Source organism: Eupeodes corollae, chromosome 1 (assembly GCF_945859685.1).
Source record: "Eupeodes corollae chromosome 1, idEupCoro1.1, whole genome shotgun sequence".
Classification (NCBI taxonomy): Eukaryota; Metazoa; Arthropoda; class Insecta; order Diptera; family Syrphidae; genus Eupeodes; species Eupeodes corollae.
Genome location: NC_079147.1, coordinates 89040668 through 89062421, shown reverse-complemented (window position 1 = coordinate 89062421; position 21754 = coordinate 89040668). Strand labels below are relative to the sequence as shown.

General features: G+C 36.0%; 1 protein-coding gene across 1 annotated transcript in view; it reads left to right on the top strand.

Moving 5' to 3' along the window:
• Positions 1-21754, top strand: part of LOC129941702 (serine-rich adhesin for platelets) — a 426963-nt gene that overhangs the window by 340892 nt on the left and 64317 nt on the right. The window contains exons 7-9 of the mRNA XM_056050403.1: positions 18067-18656; positions 18798-19605; positions 19754-19796. Coding sequence (XP_055906378.1) covers positions 18067-18656; positions 18798-19605; positions 19754-19796 — 1441 coding nt within the window. The remainder of the gene's footprint in view (positions 1-18066; positions 18657-18797; positions 19606-19753; positions 19797-21754) is intronic.

Genomic DNA, 21754 nt, shown 5'->3' with positions numbered 1-21754 from the left:
GCGTTTTCGTGTCCTTGTAAAGAAGGGAATTTAGTGCAATTGGGCAGGCTGGACGAATGTTGTTTTTCATCCAAACTAAAAGAGACCTGTAGAATAGGACAGATGGAAAAGCTTACGCAGTGGTTCTGCAAGCGTTGAAGAATACCTCCTCTTAAAGATAGGGAAGATACTATTCGGACCAGAGGACTTGTGAATGATCTTTAAGTACTCTAGCAACTGTACGAGTGCGAAGGAAGACTCTTCCCATTTCGTTTAAGCTTTCATCATTGAATTAACAGCAAACTGTGCTTCAAAAAATTGTCGTTATCAATCGAGATTATACTTTCTTACATCTTTACAGCTCGAATCAAACCATGAGTTTTCTCTAGTTTTGTTAGATCAGGAATTCTGCAGTACTCAAACATCAACGGAATTATTTTTGACAGTTCGGTTATTTGTCTAAGGATGATTATGGCGACACCAAAATTAACGAAAAACACCAATTTTGATAAAACAATTACATCATTTGTACGTAGTTTCCAATACTATTCATTCTGATTTGTAAAATTGGTTAAGTTAATGTCATCCAATTTGAAAGAAATGGCAACAATAATATGGCCGCTATGAACCGTCCAAGTTCAAAGGTCACTATTAAAAAATTCGTCAAATTGATTTCAACACATGTTTCAGAATTTAAGTAAGTTAACCTCTGGTCCTATTATTGAGTTAACAAAGCTCGGGAAAAATTATTACTTTTGGTACCAAAAGAGAAAATAACTGTTCGTACCTCAAAATTACTTTAGATTTCTGCTCTTCGTCAAGTTTCGTTAGCATTTGATTTGTTAGACCGTTCTGACATTTGGTAAAGATAGAATTCTGGACTGTCATGCCAGAAGTTTTGGTTTTAATAGCTGCCCTTATGTATTTTTAACAGGAACTGCCTCTTGCGAGGAATTGACAAGTTTTTCAAGAGAAATGTTTATCATAAAAGCGCATTCTAAAATTAGTCTTTCAGATTTGGCGCAAGAACTGAAGTTCCCCGTTTTTTCCTGAAATTAATCGCACACTGGATTGGTTAAGAGTTTCAAGTTAGCAGCTTACACCAAGAAATTAAAATGGAGCAGGTAGTTCGACAGTAATTATCGACAGATTATTACCCAGTGAAGTATTTAAGATACAAATTTTGAATTCGTTTTCTGGTGGTACTTTGATAAATATCAAGTTAACGAAGCCACCAAAGTAAAACATAGAATCATTCAATCAAAATTATTTTAACTATTAAACGTCAAATTATTCATCTACTATTTTTTCGATAGTTGACTGGTGTTATTTTAAACTGACACTCTTAAAAACATTTCCAAATTAAATTTAGAGACAAATTTTGTAATTTTTTTTTTTTTCAATTTACAAAAATAGTTCAATTTGAAAAAAATCAACGACAACCCTAATTTCCTTTCGCCAAAATGCATATCGACAAACTAAATTCACCTAAGCCTAAGTTCCATTAGAGCTTAGCTTATAGCGATAGCTAGAGCCAGTGTTTGTATTATGTTGATGTTAAGCATTTGATTATTTTGCTTTATTGTTTCGACGGAGCAACCTGAACCAAATTTGCAATTTTACGGATCGATTTATGAAATTGTTTGTGAAATTACCATAAATACGGATCGATTTTTGAACGAACTTATATGCTTTACCTATACCAGCATAAATGGCGGCGACCGGTGCGCGGTGTCGGCGCTGAGCGACTATCCGACTTCAAAACATATGTTAAGTTTCGTATGTACTTGTACGAGTACCTGCGATTGTGACGTGATGGGAAGAAATGTTGTGCTGCATTGAATACGTACACTGTCACCGCGCGCCGCTGCAGATATGCATGCATATAACTACGAAACTTATTTTTGGCGCTCTGAAATGGATCTCTGGCCTATCTAATGGTTGTTTGTACTATAAACTTTTCTTCCTCCATGACGATGACGACGACGCTGCATACGCCAGCAAAGACTGACGCGACGCTACGACGACATTCGACGATGGAAGTGCCTTGATATTATTTGAAGTTTTTTTTAGGTACTTACGTATAAGATGTGAAACAAGTGGCGGCTGGCGCTGGCGTCGTCATCGTAGTCGTAGTCAGTACCTCAGTGGTTTCTGTTTGTGATTTGAAAGTGATGTTTATGACATGTTCGGCTATAAATTTTCTGACAGAAGGATATCGAAATGACATATTTCTAAATGACAGCCCAACATGTTGTCTGTGTTTTTTGTTGATATCTTTTAAATGCATTGCATATTATTATAGGAACTGCTGAACTGAGTTTAAGATATCATTTTTGAGTTTATTTGCATCTCTCATTGTATCTACAAAAACACATCTACTATCTATGTAGATATATACCTTCCTACAGAGGCTACAGCATAACGAATAGTTAACTCTTAATGTGTAGATATTATTATGGTGCATTAAAAACGTGGTTTTAAATTTCAATTAAATTGAGACATTTGATACATTAAGGCAAGTTACAGTGTCAACAGTAGCTGCTATGAGTAAACTTTCATACCTATCTAACACAACATACGAGTACTCGTACCTAACCTACATATAAAACAGTATATCTGCAGGAGGCTTGTTTAGAAGGAGCACTCATGTTATGTTGTTCAGCATCGTGTATACAAATATCATTAATTAAAATATATTGAAAAATGTTGAAATGAGGTTTTTTTTGGGTCAATTGGTTCAAAGCCGTGAACATTTTTATTCTGCTTTCAAGGAATTGAGCCTAAATAAAACAGATTAGGCTTCAAGTTTTGGGTATCTTTAAGGAGGGGGGGTTACTATTATACATTATATTATCACGCTATAATTATTCCTTGTTGTCATAGAGGTAAGAAAATTGATAATTATAGGGTGATATTAAGTTGACAGCGTTGGCATTTGACATCTGTCAAATTCAGCTGTCATTTGAAGTGTCATAATATTAGTTGAATGTTTACCACTTACGATCATTTATCGGGTATTAATCAAACAACAAGTTAAAATTATTCAAACTTACTACAAAATGGTTATTGAAACGTGCATCGTTAGCAATCGGTAAAATGTTGAAGAAATTTAAATAGGATGAAAGCGTTTTCTACGGATGACGTAAGTCCTGTACATCAACATCTTGTAATAATAATAAGAATTTATCGATTTAATCGATAACCAATTTCTTTGGCTGTCAGTTGAAGATTATGACTTGGACGTTAAGCGATTCCCTCAATATTACGCAACAAGCCACACGACACTACCAATTGTGGTATTATTGCCTCATGAGTTGTGTGGTCGCATAAGGAATAACCTGTTCTATTACTTAAGGATAAATTAATGACATGATTTAGTTACCAAAGAGAATGATTTTAATTTTAACTTGCCAAATTTAAAAGTACTATTTTGGCAAGGTTGAAATTGTTTGATAACTTTCTGTCATCATTTGGAATTGAGTCAATAGCCCTCTTCTCAATGTCAAACTTTAACTGGAATTTGATTAAAATTTACATATTAATCTTTAACGCTAATAAAGACTTTTTCAAGAATGAGAGCATTGTTCAATTGATACGAATGGAAAATTTCAAGTTTTCATTGTTTTCCTATCTTTAGAATCCAACACTCACAAATCGAACAAGAATTCCCAACTCATAGTAGTGCGTCCGCGAAAGAAAAGTGTCAGACCCGTTTCTATACTAATTTAAAAAATCATCAATACCCTTTCAAGAGCATTCAGAGTTCAAAAGTTATAGGAGACATAGAATTTGCATTCAGGGCAAGTGCAGAGAAGGTGAGATATTGTTTCCTCTTCTTCCTCGTCCATACAGCTCATGCAGAAATCATTTGAGGCTACAACAAGTTGTATTGCGTATCTGCCTATAAGTCTGCTTTGAAATAACAAGTCTTTAGAGCGCTTTAGTTTGTTGAGTTTTATGGCTGCGCATGTTGGTAAATTGTGCCACCTAGAGTTTGTTATCGCAAAAAATGTTTCTTTTAGCAGAAGTTTACATGTAGCTATCGGTATACCTATCTTCTCCCTTTTAGGTGAAATAGGTATGACGGTTCCATTTTTAGCGAGTTCATCGGCTCTAAAATTTCCTGTGATATCTCTGTGGCCCGGCAGAGGTGAATATTAAATTGCTGCGCCATCTCCATAAGAGATGATCCACAATCAAGGGCCGTTTGAGATTTGGTTGAGACACCTGCAAGAGATTTAATAGCAGCCCGACTGTCAGAGAAGATGCGGATATCAGAAGTTGATATCACGTTTCCTCTTAGCCAGGAGAGAACCTCTTTCATCGCTGAAATTTCCGGTTGGAAGACGCTACAATGATTAGGGAGGCGGAATGAGATGCTTAGATTAAGCTTTTCTGAGTGCATACCACTACCAACTCCCTCATTTGTCTTGGACGAATCTGTATAAAAATGGACGCTTCTGCCATCCACGAGTTTTTTGTTTTCCCATTCATCTCTGGATAGAATTGATGCCTAGAAGTTTTTTCCAAATTGGGGTTTTGGAACCAAAGAGGTTCAAAATGATGGAGTGCCCCACATTGTTGTTGGTCCATTCAGATGAGGCGTTGAGTCTTATAGCTGTACTCGCTGCCACTTGTTTGCTAAATATGACGAGGGATGTCAGATAGAAAAGAGTGTCTAACGCTGCTGAGGGTGTGGTTCTTAATGCACCGCTTATGCAGAGACATGCAGTGCGTTGGACTCTGCTGATTTTGCTGTAGTATCTGACTTCCTCTAGTGCAGTCCACCATACTGCAACCCCTTACATGTGTGTATGGTCAATATGTTATGCGAGGTTGAAAACCCCATTTGCTTCCTATGGCTTTCTTGCAAAGGAAAATAGCTACTGTAGCTTTTTTAACTCTTTGTGTCCAATATCAGACCAAGATATTTGGCTTCATTGGTAAAAATTAGTACCTTCTATTGAAGGAGGTACAATTACTGGGATCTTGTATTTTAGTGTAAAAAGGACGAGGTCTGTTTTTTGAGGTTTAATACTGAGTCCGCAGTGATCAGCCCATCTAGTGAGCATATTGAGTGCGTTTTGGAGGAGGCCTCTCAGTGTATTAGGATGTTCTCCTGTGACGGCTATACGCAACTACTTTTTAGCTCTCAAGGGATATTAGTAGTTCGTTTATCACTATGTTCCACAGGAAAGGGGACAGAACACCACCTTATGGAGTGCCTCTGCCAACAGACCTTTTCGTACAAAAATCCCCCACCTGAGAGTTGATGATCCTGCTTTTTAACATTAGATTAATCAACTCACAGAGTGAGTATTTGACGTTTAGGTTCGTCATAGCAGAAGTGATAGCGGATGTGTCAACGTTGTTAAAAGCGGCCTCAATATCCAGGAAGGCCACCGTATATATATATATTCCTTTTGCTCTAGGGAGTATTTGATAATTCTTACCAAAGTGTGCAAGGCTGTTTCTACCGCTTTCCATTTGCAAGAAGCATTGTGAGACATCGATATTCTCTTATCAATGCTATAACGTACATGGATATTAATCAATCGTTCCAGTGTTTGAGAATGAATGATGATAGGCTAATAAATTGGTCTTAGATCTTTGGGGTTGACATGCGAGCATTTGCCCGCCTTGGGAATGAAAACTACCTTTACTTCTCTCAATCGCTGAGGTATATAGATTACGTCTACACAACTTTTGAAGATCATATTTTTATACTAGCTTCAAAAGAATACAAAATAAACACAAAAGCAGTTTTTAACACTGTATAGTAAAATGTGTATATATTTTGAAAGATCTTGTATTCAAACTGAAACTTAGCAAAAACCTTCAATATTTTAAAAAACCTTCTTGAAAACACATCAGTTTGAAGTTTAAAATCCATTCCTTTTTAAAAAAGTGTTAAATTTTTCAAAAACTGATTTTGGAATAGTTAGCAATGTGATTCTTTTACTTAAAAGCACAATTTAAAACCAGTCAAGTCAAAACAAGCGATCAAGTTTTCACAGATATCCGCTCTCAAAAAAAAATGTAAACCTTCCTTTGTATTAGGATTTAAAGTGATTGAAATCTGGTTCCACCTCAATGTTAATTTGTATTAAATTGGGAACAGTTGAATTTGTGAATAAAACTGCAAACATTTTCAATCCAAAAGTTATAATTTTCAAAGCTCATATGGCTTCATTTGGCACTAATTTTGTCTTTTCAATACTTTGGTAGCCAGTTGTAGCTCAGTATATATTTTTCACCCGGTACGGTGAGGCTCGAAATTGTTTCAGAATTCAGTTTAAGAAATTCAATAATTTGGAATATTAGCCATAAATTTGCATTCAAAATCAAAACCATATTTAAAATATTTAATAATTCTTTGTTAATAATAATTATTTTTATTTTTAACAGTCGTCTAGCGATAAACTGGTGATCACACTTTTTAATTAAAGATCTTTTATTTCATATTAATCTCAATCTCAGGCACCTAAACAATAAAAAACAAAGTTCTAGCTGCCCCCATTTAATAGCTCTTTGATCGCCTTTGTTAATTTTGGTAAAACTTCATCAAAGATATGGGGGTAATTAATTTGTTCCATTCAAAGCATTTAAATTCACCGACCGGAGGCATCGGAATACATACATATATTTGTACAGAGTTAGAAGACTTGAAAAACAGCTGTTGGTTGATATTGTGCTAGCATCATCAGGCGGATCACGGATGTTGTTTGATGCCATTGTAGATTTGATACAAAACGATATAACGACGATGCCAACGCCGCTCCGGGCCGATACTATGCGTTTACGAAGACGTCGAGAAATATAAAATTAGATGTTGGAAATAATATGAATTTGGCTTCTTTGTGAAGAAAAATATCTATGTAATGACACCATATTAACCCCCCAGCCCAGTAAAGAGTTCAAGGCTTGTTTTTATTATTTTTATGTCATTTTGATGATAATTTATTCTAATTTTCTTAATAATTTATGAACAGGGAGCATTATTTTATTAATGAGTATTATTGTTTTTTGAAGATTAATTTCTTATGTCATTTTTGATAATGAAAAGAATTAAAGATTTTTGGAAAATATATACAAAGAATTTAGTGGAGTAGAATTCGTGTTAATTATTATTGACGGTTGGTTTAGTTTGTTTACAAAATTGAATGAGACACAAACTATGACAAAAATAATTAACCACATGTATAAATCATCTTAAACTCTTGTCCTTAAATTTCGATAGCTAAGCAGAGTTAGGTTTGTCAGGTTAAAAATCAAATAAACTTGGTATTATTTTATAAAAACAATCTTAAACTTAGTTTTCTTTTAACTTTAGGGTACGAATAATAATTAAATAAAGTTCTTAACTTTTTATTTTGAAAAGTAGCCAATGATGATTAAAGTATTGCTTGTTTTTGGTTAAAATTCTTCATTTTTCAATATGTATCTTTAAAACAATTTGAATTTTAAATATTTATTTTATAACATCTGAGACTTAAACCTCGAATATCCTTCGAAGAAAATATGGTATTGATAGTTTTTCACAAAAAATGGCAATGAAATTTGATAAAAAATAAATTTTGAAATCGAACAATGATATTGAGTTCAGAATTAATGTTTAAGAAAAAAGATCCATACGTTCCAGATATTGACTTCATAATTAATGTTTAAAGAGACAACATACGTAAGTTGGAACCGATTTTGGCTTTTTAAAGCTCTTTTAAGTGTTTCATCCGAACGTATTTCCTCTTTAAGACGGTTTAGAATGGAAGGATTTAATTTATTTTTTTGATAATCACATGAAATTTGGACCCATTAATCACGAAAGCTTCGATTTAAGTTGCATTTCATCTGATTGAATTTAACTTCTAACAACTCTCGAAGAGTGAATGGGGGCATTACATTTTTTACAAAATCCTTTTCATCCTTGAAAATTACTGTTCCAGCAAACATTTATAGTTTTTTCCGTTTATATTGTGGACAAAAACTTAAAGTCGATTGTTCAATAGTAGTTTACTGCTTTGATGTCTTTCCAAAATAAGCTCTTTCTTTCTTAGATCATGGAAATATAGGTTGTAACTGGCGAAGAACAAATAAGGTTAAACTTTCTTTCACCTGAAAAGACATCGCGTTTCTATTCACTGTTCCAAGTAACATGCCCTCGTGCAAAATTTATCCAAAGCTCCTTCTGTACTCACCTCAAAACATAATCTTTATTTAGTTTTCTTCTCTAGATAGTATCACTATTTTGTATTATCCTTTTATCCGTTGTTATTCTTATTGCAACTCAGCTTTTGTCCCTTCATTTAGTCGCGGGTAAAGTGGAATTTGAGACAAGCCGTAGAATTACCCGCTCTTCTCATGATGTTCTTGTTTCATCCTTGTGCCCTTTTTGATTCTTCCCATATTTTTGTGGATTAGCAAGATGATTCCTTACAACTTTCTTGCTTTTATTATGTCTCCTTGCTATTTCACATTCTGAGAGTCATTAATCCTTCACAGCATCTATTTTTGCTCTTTCCGTAGCAGTTAAAGTCTTTCCAGACCCCATGTGTGTTTCAAATTACTTTAAAAAGGTTTTTCAATTTTCTTTTAAATATTCTATATAAAAGTTCTTATCGCACTTGTGAACTCCTGTACGGAAATATTCGCAATATCCAATCCAAGTTGAGCGATAGTATTTTGAGAGAGTACCGACCGATGTAATAATCTTGAGCACGAATACAAAAATCTAAAATTTAATATATTCTAGATTTGTACATGCAAAATCTTTTTTCTAGATTATTGCATTTCGAAATTATGTTTTTCTAGATTTTACATTGTAGTTTTTAATTTTCAAAAAATTTGTACTCTACGTTTTCGTTTTCTAGATCATAGTTTTCGAGATATTGTCGTAAGCACTCTCAAAAATGGTTCAACATTTTCTTATTACAATGTATTACTACTATTTGTAAGCATTAAATTAATTTAAAAATTGTCTTAACACACAATTTATTTAAAACAATCTGTCTAATAGTTTTCTAAAAAAATTAAAAGGAGGCTTTGATGCTTGACCGATGACTTCTCATTCCTGAAAGTCGGTCGATATTTCTAAATTTCATAGAAAATATTAATAATAACATTTTGAGTAGGATAAAAAGTTTGAGGTCAATATACGGGCCAGCTGTTTTGACACGAAGCGAAACTCAGATTGCTGAATCCACTTTTACGGTTATAGCTTAGTGCCTTTATTCTTTTCCCATCATGCTCTAGCCGTGTTTGTACGGAATGTACATGTGCTTTAAATTCACAGTCCGAAGGCGAATCATTCACAGGTTTTTTATTTATCGTAGCCTAAGTCTGGATGGCAATTCCAATTCCAACGAACTGTCCGACTCTATCCAGTGAATTGTATTCCATTTTCGCACAATGAAATCGATGTTACGGACGATTTGAATGTACATCACTCTTCGAGGCTTTACTTTTCAGGTCAGCCAACACCCGAAGAAAGGTATATCGAAATTTTTGCTGAGTTAAACTACCTGACTTCGTTAGTTAACGAGCCAACTCCGGAGTTTCCGGATTTATAAAGCCAACCCAACTAAAGAAACCGCAAATTCGAACAAGGTAGAAAGACTGTAATGAACCTTTTTCCTACGTTCGTATCCAATGACACTCCTTTGGCCAGCTTGATAGATAAAGCCAATTTGCTTGCAGCACAGTTTGGTGTTAATTTGGTGCTGATGCCAATGAGTGACAAGACTCCTCTTGTACCCGAAGGCGTTAACGATTCTATGGGACGAATCTTCTTTCGCATTCGTTCAGTTGCTGGAGTACGTAAAGATCTTGATGGTATTTCAGCTATTGTTCTGAAGAGTTGTTCTTCAACGCTAGCAAAACCAGTGCGTAAGCTTTTTCATAAGTCCAATTCTACAGGTCCCTTTCCAAGTGGATAGAAAACAGTTTTTATCTAGCCTGCCCCTAAAAAAGTAGAATCCTCCTCCCCCACTAGCTATCGTCCAAGGTCAAAGAAACGTTCCGTTTTGTCTCCGACGCTCTTCTTTGTTTTTATAAATGATCTTTTGTCTGAAATCATAGCCCCAGATTTGAATATTCATTTGTAGATTCTCGTCTTTGTTACGGGTGTAAATGTTCTTCGAATGTGGATTACCAAAAGCAGCGTATTAAATTCCGATCTTATAAGCATTATGCAATGGGAAATAGAAAATCGTGTAGATTTGAATGCTTCAAAAAATCCATGCCGTCTACTGTCGCAAAAGCGTAACCCTCCTCCAATGCCACTATCCATAGGTGGTACTTGCATCGAGGAGACTGAACAGCTACCAGTCCTAGGAATGTGCATCACAAACCACTTGTTGTGAAGTGATCACATTCGATATCGCAAAAAATTCCGTAAAGTGCTTGTCTATAAATAACAAAGCTTTTATTCGTCCAAAACTCGAGTATAATTTTCATATTTGTTATGGTGCCCCAATAACGCCCTTGAGTCTTAGATGTGACATCAAAAGTTTTTTTAAAGGGTAATGCCTCTTGCAGAATTGAAAAATCCTCCAAGAGCAATTGTTGTCATGAAAAGTGCTTTCTTAAATAAGCCATTTGGATTCGGTATAAAAATAGTAAGTCCCCTCCATCTCATGGTTGAAAGTTGTAAGTCCTTAGGCCTTGTTTCTCTATACGAGCCGTTGCGCCACCTAATTCATTTTAAATGATTCCAACAAGTCGACCAAAGTTTTGCTAAAAATCTTTTGATGTCAACAAGTAGAATTTATTTTTTTTGAAAGAAAAAATTAATCACCAATAAATACTTCCGGCATTCTTGACTTTTGTTTTAATTGAATTCAAACCAAAAAAGAAACATGGAATCCCTCATAAAAGTACATGAAATTCAAAAGACTCACAAGTATGCACTCTTTCAACTTGCAGTTCATTATTTATTTGTTTTTGAACTTAAAAAGAGCATCAAAAAGAGTAAATACCAAAAACCACATAAAAAGAGTTCACAAATTTAATGGACTTCTGACCCACTTCTCTCGAGAGATGTGACCATCTGTTATCCATAGAGTCCCTGCATATTTTTGTTTATATATGTGCTTAGGTTAGTTAGTTAAAAAGTCAGAAGCTACCGCTTTTTACCATGCGTTGCGTTACATCGCGCAGTTTATGCGGTTGCCTGCCAATTGAGCAAATCATATTAATCATCATTTTTGGTCAGTCCACGCAAAAAGTAAAACCATCACAAAACAAGAAAAAATACAAAACAAAACCTTCCAAGATGTACAATTTGCGCGAACTTGGAATACAAAGCGATTTTGAGGATCGATGTTCCAAAGCACCAGCATAACGCATGTCGTTCGAATTCACAAATTAATTCAGTTGATGAGGACAGGCAAAAAACAACAACGCAAGACAGAGGAAATCAAGTGACTTGATGATGATGGTCCTTACCATTTTTGGAAGAACGGCAAATCAACTCAAAACAACAAAACAACTAAAAAATACGCATAAAGTCGAGGATTTGTTGACGTATTTCAAGGACCTACCTATCGTTAAAAAGTTGGAGATAAAGCCCCACTGGAGTCACAAAATTCATCAATGAACGAACAATGGCTTCGGGAATTAAACTTTTAAATCACGCACTCTGCATCGCTTAATGGCTACACTGCACTGCACTTCACCATTCTGTCCCCTGTAACCAGACCAGCAGCAGATTGACATATCTTAGCCGAGATCTTTTCAGTTGTTCTTTGTTTTTTGATTTTGTTTTAAGTTGGAGTACATTCCCATTTCGGACTATGCAACGGATGAGGCAAAAAGAAATGCACTAGCAACAAGTTGCATTGTGAAGGACCCGTTTTGGGTTGTTTTTGTTCGTTCGATCGGTCATCCAGCGTGCATCTTGATCTGTGATAGTGATCTTTGGGATTTTTGTCCTCGCTTTACTACACACTGGAAACTGGCAACTAGCTCATCGTGATGCAAGAGATGCACTTTGGTTGTTGCAAGAGTCCGGTATGTCAACAGAATAACAATTGTCAGCGATTTGGTGGAAGATGCTTGATGTTGATGCTGATGTCGATGCTAAAGCTGATGATGGTTGTTTAAGTTTGGTCTGTGCGAGAATGATGTTGCAATTGCAACACACTCTTGCGATGTTAAACTTGAGGATTGAAATTGAAAGGGGCAGAATACAGTGCAGCTCGCAGACGGCAGCAGCAGCATATATTTCAGCTGATGTCCCAACACAATTCCACCGACGACAAAGACGACGCAACAACCACCAAGCTTAGAATGAGCGTCGCGTTGAAGAAAACAAAAAAAAATGGAACGGAAATTGATTTAAATGATTTATTGGCAACAAGCCAATTGCCATTGTTGCATTCATTCAGATGTTCCACAGAGAGTGGTGCATCTGTGACTCGGTACGATTCGAAGATGTCCTATGAAGTGTATATTTCTTTGTCCTTTGTGGCTATTCGAAGAGTCCATATATGGCAATGGAAGTCTTATTATTTCGGAGAATCGTACACAATTTATTTCGTTTTTTTATTTTTTTGTGGATTTAAAGACCTTAAGCTAGGTCCTACTATACCTAAGGTGCATCTTTTACACAACATACAACATGCGCAGCGCAGCGCACTTGCCATTGCACCACACCGAATTGCATGGTTTTGGAAGATACATGATCTGAATGAATTCACAAGTCACATTAATGTGATGCTGGAAAATAAGCTGGTTTTTCACTTTTTAACATCATTGATGACAAGTTGAAAGGTGCATCTTTTTATTTTTTTTCGTTTTCGTAGGTAGGTTCGTTTATTTGTTTATTTTTTGAAGTAAGTTTACTTCTTGGACATACCTTAACTTGAGAAGAGAAAGTAACAATTCACTTTTGACGAACTTTCACACATCATCATCCTCAACATCACTGACATTGACATACGCAATGTTATGGTAATTTCATGGGTAATCTTATTTGTTCCATGAGTTCCTTTGTCTTTCAATATCATTTGGGAAAGTAAGATTGAACATAAGAAATTCTGTAAATAAATTCGCAATCTTGTTTAACATTTGCAATAATTTCAACCAGTATTGGTAAAAAATACCAGAGGGCAGAATTTAATCTCTGTTTGATTGCTTCCAACCACTATTTTAATTTCACGGTCAATGCTTCTGGACATTAAATTGTGGGTCCTATCTTCAACTGTCATTATGCGAATTTTAAACACAGAATTGGTTGACAGTTATTAACCAAAATGTCCTGATTTTTTCGAAATTAATTTATTTTTTAATTTGTCTATGATAAACAACTTATAAAATAGGGCCCGAAGAGCATTTTGCTAGCCTCTACTCGGTCTCGAAACCAAAAATTATCAAATTTGGTGTAAAGTAATTTTTCGTAGTTGTAATTTTCGCTTCTTCTTGTCTAAACTATGATTCGTTTAGTATATTTTGTTTAATTTTAAGAGGTATAGAACTTTGAAATGGAATATAACAAAGACGATTTATTTAGATTGACATGAAGTTTACTTAATTCCAAAAGATACATTTGTGGCATTATAATCTAAATACGATTTCTGGCAAAAGACCTCCACTGTTGGCTGAGGCGTATCTTAAGGTCAAATGTTCAATTACTTCTTCCAACATTTGTATTTGTGTATTACAAAAGCCGCGGGGAATAATGCCCTCCAACTTGGCACTCGTTTGGAACTTATTGGCTTAGACTATGAACCATTACATATCCCTATAGAAAATTATGGGAAATAGATGGAACTTCAATACCTTTTGAAGTTCCTTAAGCGAAAATTTAGCTTATTTAAAAAATAAATATTTATTTTAAGAACTCTGGAAATTGAAATTTTGGCTTAATTATTTCCATAGACTCATAACTTAATTAGGAATAAAGAGATATTTTCTGTCAAATATACTCACTTACTTAAGGTAGTGGTACAGTCCTGTTTGAACTAGGGCCACACACGCGTTCTTGCCAGTAATTGTACAGACTTTTGAAAGATGTTCCCTCTAGTGTTGACGAAGAAGTTCTGCATTATTCTTTCAAGTACGATGTTAAAGAAATCGCATCACTTTGTCTAGAGACTCTTTTGACATTGAAATGTTCTTTTAAGTTGTTTCCAAGCCTTGGACAGCAGCGCAAATTTTCCATCGTCATCCTGCACAATCGGACTAGTTTTGCAAGGATGCCAAAACTAGACATGGCCCTATACAGCTCGTCTATGTAGATGGTGGCATATGCTTCCTTGAAATCGATGAAAAGATGGTGGGTGTCGATTTATTGTTCTTGGGTTTTTTCCAGGATCTGCCGTAATGTGAATATATGATCAACTGTGGACTTTCCTGGTCTAAAACCACACTAATAAGGACCTATCAGTTTGTTGACGATGGGCCTTAGACGTTCGCATATTACGGCAGAAAAGATTTTATAGGCGATGTTAAGTCGACTGATTCGTCTATAGTTGGTGCAGTTTAGAAGGTCTCCTTTTTTCAGAATCGGCAAACAATACTGAGGACGGGCATGCTTTTTTCCGAACATATCTTACAGATAAGTTGGTACAAGCTCCTAACAAACTTATCTCCAGCTGCTTCAAAAAGCTCGGCATTCAAGCCATCTGCTCCGGCGGCCTTATTAGACTCCAGCCTAGATATGGCAATCTTTACTTCGTCTAAGTCAGGAGGACGGGATTGTTGGCTTTCGTCATCTATGTTGAATGGATTATCCTGCCTGACAGCGGAATTCAGTTCGTCGTTGCCGTTATACAGTCTGCAGCAGTGGTCGTTCCATATCCTCAGCATTGACTGCGGTTCTACTATGATGTTTCCACTTTCGTTTTTGCAGCCTTCGGTTCTAGGTTTATGTACCTGTGAATTTCATTTCACCTATTAATAAAACTTTTGATTTTCATTCCTGCTTTTAAACCTCTCAACATTTTCGATCTGAGAAGTCGGCGTTCCTCTAGCCTCTTCTGCTCATAGAGCTCATGAGCAGCTCTCGTCCTTTTATGTAGCGCCGCTTTGCGTGACTGTTGTTTGGCTGCAAAAGGATTCTCCCAGCACCTCCCTGTTTTGCTTTGGGTCAGGAAATCCGAAGTGTTACCTTGGCTACAACGAGGTAGTGGTCCGATTCGATGTTAGCTCCTCGGAAAGTTCGGACATCCATGATGCTGGAAGCGTGTCTGACGTCGATCGCAATATGGTCAATCGTTGATGGTTGGTTGGTTATATTTTTAATATTATTTCTGGCAAATGACTTCTGTGAAGGACTCAGACATAGTCTGAACTGGAGGTCAATTTTTGACACTTGTAACCGTATATCGGCAGAACACGGCAAATGTTTTTCTCCAAGTGGCCAATGAATGGTTTGGCGTAGACTAGCAACTTCATATAGATATTCCGACAGAAAATAGTCAAGTGGCGTAAAATCGCAAGATCTTGCAGACCAATTCACAAATCTGTAACATGAAACTTTGTAGTTACCAAAAGTTGCATTCAATAAATCAATTGATGAACGTGCCTTGCACCGCTTGTCTTATTGAAACCACAACTTCTATATATCATAGTTATTAAATTGATGAACAAAAAAGTCGGTAATCATGAGTCTTTAGCGGTCACCATTGTATGTAACTTTCTATCTAGCATCGTTTTCAAAGAAGTACGGACCAATTATTCATTCAAACCATAAAGCATATCAAACATTCAGTTTTTGTGGATGTAACAGTGTCTCAATATACACTATATTCCAAATACAACAATCTTGTTTATTGACGTATTGATTTAACCAAAAGTGAACTTTATAGCTTTACAAAATTCACGTATTTTGTATTTCGAACAGAACCATGATTTTAGGGTTAATACTACTGCACTTCGTGCAACTTTTCAAAAAGTCCCAAAGGAAAGAATAAAGCCTACAACCCATCATTTGATTTTTAAAATTTTGTTTGGTTTCAAAACTCTACAAAAGTTACAGCTTTTCGAGTTATTTTTGGGGGTAAAGACGTGAGATACTAAGCTGCAACTAAAGAGCCAATAAATAGCCCTAAATTACTCCATTATTATATCGTTTAAGAATGTTCTTTGATCTTAAAAGTCTCAAAAAGTTTCAGATTTGAGACTTAATTTAAACGGTTAGGGCTTGTGAAACCAATACGGTTAGGGGTCCAAAAACGAGCCCTAATTTTTTAACTTATTTGTTTTGTTTCGATCTCGTCGCCAAGTTGGGATCACCACAAGTTTAAGGGGGAGGTATTATTGAACCAAAGCTCAATTAGAGCGCTTAATTAGCACAAAAAGAGCCTCACATTCCTGCATCAGTAGAGCTTTGAAATTCAATTGCGGTGTTTCCAACTTGGCGGACGTTTTTTAATGATAAAATGGCAAACCAAACCAAAGTAAAAATAAATCATCGGACAGAATGACAGCTAAAATATTGCTACCGACTTAATATTCTTGACTTCTAAAAAAACACAAATTTTTTTTCGTAAGGCTACTAAGAGTGTTCCGATAAGTACTAAATCGTACTGCCTGATGGTGCTGGTATAGCAAGAGAGATTTAAATACAACCGCTAACGTCACAAAATATTCTCTTAGACAGCTACTGTCAACACTACATAAAGCTGAATCGTATTCGTACTTTTGTTTCGACTAGGTGTTCGAAGATTAGATTCTTGATGAAATGGAAATCATGGAGCGAAATCAAAAAGCGCTGGTATGCTGTGTACGGTGGCTCTTTTCTTCAATAATTTAGCTTTTTTCAAAAATTGTAATATTGAGATTCAACGTGTTTGCACATTTCTTTTTGATGAGCCCTACTTCTAAAATAGCTCTAACGACAACACACTGACTCAAACCTCCACTGCAACGTTGCCACTGCTAAATCGGTTGAATCGCACTTATAACTGCTGCCCCATCCACCTTATTTTCAACGTTCGAATCGTGCGCTTTTTTGTTTGTTTTCAAACTTTAAAAATCACTCGGCGTTCAGAAATTTGAGCCGAATAAAAATGCAAACATCGCTGCTACGGACACCTATTTTTGGGTGGGTTAAAAAAGTTGGAGCGTTTACTAGACCGAATACATCAAGCTAAAAGGAAACGTTTCAAAATTCTTATTTTTTTGTGGAGTCATTACTTATCAAACCGCTCTAAGTTTGGTCCTGTAAGCTATCTTTTGGTATAATTTTGGTTCAATTAATAGCCTCATATTATTATGTTATGTGTAACTGGAACAATGTTAGTCACTAGGTCTTGGTTCATAATAAATCATAAATTTTCTTCAAAAAGGGGATTTATAGTTTTTCAGCCCATTTACCATTTTAATTCCAGCCTGTCTAATATATATTGAATATTGTCTCACATGTCATTTAACAACTTCTACCATACGCCTAGTCTGAAGAACGTCCACGTACCTGCAACCATTGTCAAGTTTTGTTTCTCTCGGGACTTTGGGGTTGGAATTAATCGGGTCTTAACACCCAAGCTGGTAAGAAGAACAGGTTGATATCATATTTTTTGACAACAACGAAAAAGAAGTGGCCATGGTTTTGATCCTTGTGGTACTTCACAACATTTTTTTCCACGTTTTTGGGCCATATGATATTTCCAGTTAAGTTATTTGATTTGTTTAAGTAAACACACAAACAAATGAAGTAATAGTAAAATAAGACGCTTGTTCATTCAAATAGTTTTGAAATCTTTCGTACCCTTACCTTAAAGATGAAAAATCTCAAAGTAGCTCAATTTCAGAACTTTCTACGTTTTTCGTGGACTCCTGAGGTAGTGGCATAAAAATGGCCATAACTGTTATTTACTTTGAAATTCAGTTTACCCAAAAACTCAATGCTAAAAAGCGCTATTTTGCTTTTTAAAAACTTGCGTAAGATGTAAACCTATCTAAACTTGTCGATGAAGCTCGTGTGTCTCTTGTAGCTTTTGCATTAAGAGAATAAAATCCACTTATGTTCAGGACACGTAATGGATTACAATTCTTGATTTTTGTAAAGTTCTTCTTTTTATTGTCGTTTTATTTTGTATTGCGTACTTTTCTGATGTAGTATCTTGATAATGTTTCTCCTTACAGGTAACCATTCCATTACAATCATTTAACCTTGATTGTCGTCCTCTTGATGTATCAGTGAATGCCGCCGCCACTGCGAAGCTTTTAAATCCCAGCGGTATTTACTTGAGAACATTGTCCGCACCCAATGCTAATGACAGTAATCATAGCCCAGTCAGTACCAATAACAACCACAACAACTGTCGCCTCCTGCCAAAGAATACCCCTGGGAGTAGGACAGTGTTGAAAATTGAAGAAACTGACGCCATGGCCGCCGAGGAAAGACGCCGTAGAAAATTTGAAAGCGACATGGAAACAATGCAATCTGCAACCGCTACGCCACCGGCTTCAAACCAAAGCCAAGTAGTGGCATCACCTGCCACATCTTCAGCTACCGTGATACAGCAGCAGCACCAGCCAAAACGGGAGCGAGTCACATTAGCGCCCAATAGCAACGGTGGCGGCTACCAATTGCAACATCACAGCAACAGCAACAACCAAAACAACAACAACAGCAATAACAACGATGCCACCAAAAAAGGATCTACATCGACAATCTGGACATCAGAAGAATCGATTCTGAGGAGTGTTGGCGCCGCCGATGAAGACAACAAGTAAGTAAAACTACAAAGCTGCCCATAGATGCAATGGTGGCTGGGTTATGAATATTTATGCCCATTTATGATCGCCATCATCATCATGAGTTGAATTGTTAAATAAAATGTAATTCTTCCTTTATTCTGCCTCTTCCACAGCTCCACTTCGTCGTCGGCATGCGAGGAGGCGTCCGGAGTTCTGAGCTCTGGCAAGTCTGGCCTTTCTCTAGACTCCTCCGGGCTGGACAATGACAACAACGAAAGCGGCATTGGCACAGCGACGCCACCAAAAGATTCTGGATTCTGGAAGAACACAACAGACAATGATTCGATGACAAGCAGCCTGGATGCCTTGAGGAAGATCAAATTCCAGAAGGGCAGCTCGGTGGCCTCATCAGATGATCCTGATTTATTGGAAGTGCTCAGTCTCTACGATGAGACGCACGACGATGATGCAGATGACATTGGCATCCACCACGACCACGAGCACGACCATGAGAATGAAGAGTTCGAGACGGGCACTTTCGACGGATATGACAGTGGCAGTGGCAAAGGGGTGGTCCTCCGACGAAGGAAATCAAATTTGCAAATAAACGACAGTCACGGGGGCAGCAAGGATTCCGCCATTCATTTGCTGCCATATTTGCCGCCACCACCACCGCGTGCACCCAAAAGTCGTAGTCACTCGTTGGAGGTGGCATCGCCTCTGCCCATGCCAATGCCACTACGACACGAGCTGAAGGCCAAAGACTACCGGGATAAGGGAAGACTGTGTCTGGCCTTGCGGCAGGAACCATTTCAGAGTATCATACCGTCGAATTTCCATGAGTTGCCGTCGCCCAGCAGTGCCTCATTGCACAGCGGTCACGAGAGCCTCGGCATGCAGGAGTTGACGACAAAGTCGAATTCTGCACCACTGCTTCTGAAGAAGGAGCGAAAACGTGACGATTTTGGCGGACAAAAGCAGGTATTGTTAACATTTTTGTGTTCATTTTGTTTTTCTTTGTAATATGACGATGGTGCTGAGAGCTCAGTTGATGTTTTATTTTTTTTCCTTTCTTTTCCTCGTCGCGTCGTCGTAAACGCTGGCCTTTGTTGAATTGCACACATTTCAGACGCTGAGATACTCCCGATCGCAGAGTGATAGATATTTAGCAGGTAAGTTCAATTTTCTTTCGTTTCCATGACTCGGTTTTATATGATTGTTTAACATTTATTTATGTTCAAGGGCTCCAAAGTTCAAGAGATACCTACTACTTGTATTAAATGTTAGTACCTACTTTGTAGTATTATTCATATAATATACTTACATCTCAATTATGTATATTTAAAAAAAATCAGAAATTGATTTCTTAAATTTGTGGAGCTTTAGAATAGAAATTATTACTAAGTCGTAAGTGCTTTTAAGATACAACGTATTGTTACATATATGTGTGTTAAGGATTGTTTTTCATTTTTCTAAAATTTCAAATGAAAATTTTGAAATTAAAATTCTGTTTATATTTTTCGGAATTGGGGTATTTAAAATACTGTATTTTCGACTTGAAGTATGATCAAAAAATTTAAGACATTCCAAAACACGCCTATTCAACTTACTTTTCAATAAATCATGCTTTTAAAAACGCATTTTGTCGAAGTCCATATCTTTCAATTCCAGAAAAAAGTTATCAGTTATCACACAATAACACTTAACACTTAGCAAATGCTAAGAAGTTACAGCACTTTCAAAAATCTTCAAACCTCGAAAATAAAGATTTTTCGGATAAAAGAAACAAACAAATTTTTAATTACATATGGAGCACAGAACTTTCGGGAAAATCTTTTGACCAAGTTTTTTGTTAGCTTTGTTTATAATACATTAAAGTGATCAGTTAACGTTAATTCGAGTCTAGTACAGCACTAAGGTCAAAAAACTTGATTCTCTATGAAAAACTTGACGAATTGAACATATAGTCATAAAAAATTATAATGTTTTTGTCAATATTTACTGCACCATTCCCAAATTTGGTTGAGATCTTCTAAGCTCTTTAAATGTTAACACCATCTGCCTAAATAAACAATAAAGAATTATTTAAAACAAAAAGCACATCATTAGTAAACAAAATAAACAGCAATGGACGAAAGTGACTCCCTTTAAGTACACCAGAATTTAATTTAAATTGACATGAAGAGTTACTCCTGAGCATGACGCTATAAAGTCTATCTTTATGATATCATGATATCCACAAAACGAAAATGTCGCTAAGTCAAATTTCAATTAATTTATTAATAATTTCATGACTTAGTTTGTCAAATGCTTTAGCTAAAGTCTGTAAAGATGTAATTGACTTGAGAGTGTTTTTCGAACGCTTGTGAAGCCATTTGAAGCGTATATACAAAACTAAAGGGCAGTTATTGTCAATGTAATAGGGCGAGACCGGAACATAGAAAATTACTCGGAAATATATACTGGTTCTGCAAATACCATTTAAAGGAGCTCCAAGTCGTACTGCCTCTTGCAAACAATTGACAAATCCTCCATTCTTTTTATGAAAAGTGCTTTCTCGTATTCCTTCCATCCTTGACAACATTACTCGCACACAGAATTAGTTGAGCGTTATATACGCAAGTTCTCAACGAATTGTTGTACCACCTAATTAATTTATTTCTAAATCACAATGCATGTCTACTTAATACAGGGTGTTAAGTTAGGACATTAACTAGCTCAAAATGTTCAATCTTTCACGAGAAGAACTCTTATCATCAAGTTTTGAAAAGATTTGTTGGTCCATCGCTTTCTCTATTGTCTCATTTTTACCATAAGTTTATAAGATCTATTTGGCAACAAAGGTTATGGAGTCTCATTTATCAATGATGTTTCCATTTAAATTGTAAATACTAAAAACATCCTTATGAAATGTAAAAAATGTAATTTGATAGATTTCTTTTATTAGCGCTAGCAAAATGGTGAACTTTTATTCAAATACAATACCATTTTTAGTTAAATTTTTAGTCCATTTTCAAAACCGATTTCTACAGTAGTTCTAATTCCAAATTTAATGTTTCAATTATAGAAAATGTTAAATTTTGTCTGAATCTAGGTTAACAGATGTTATACTCGGTATTAGTTCATTTGT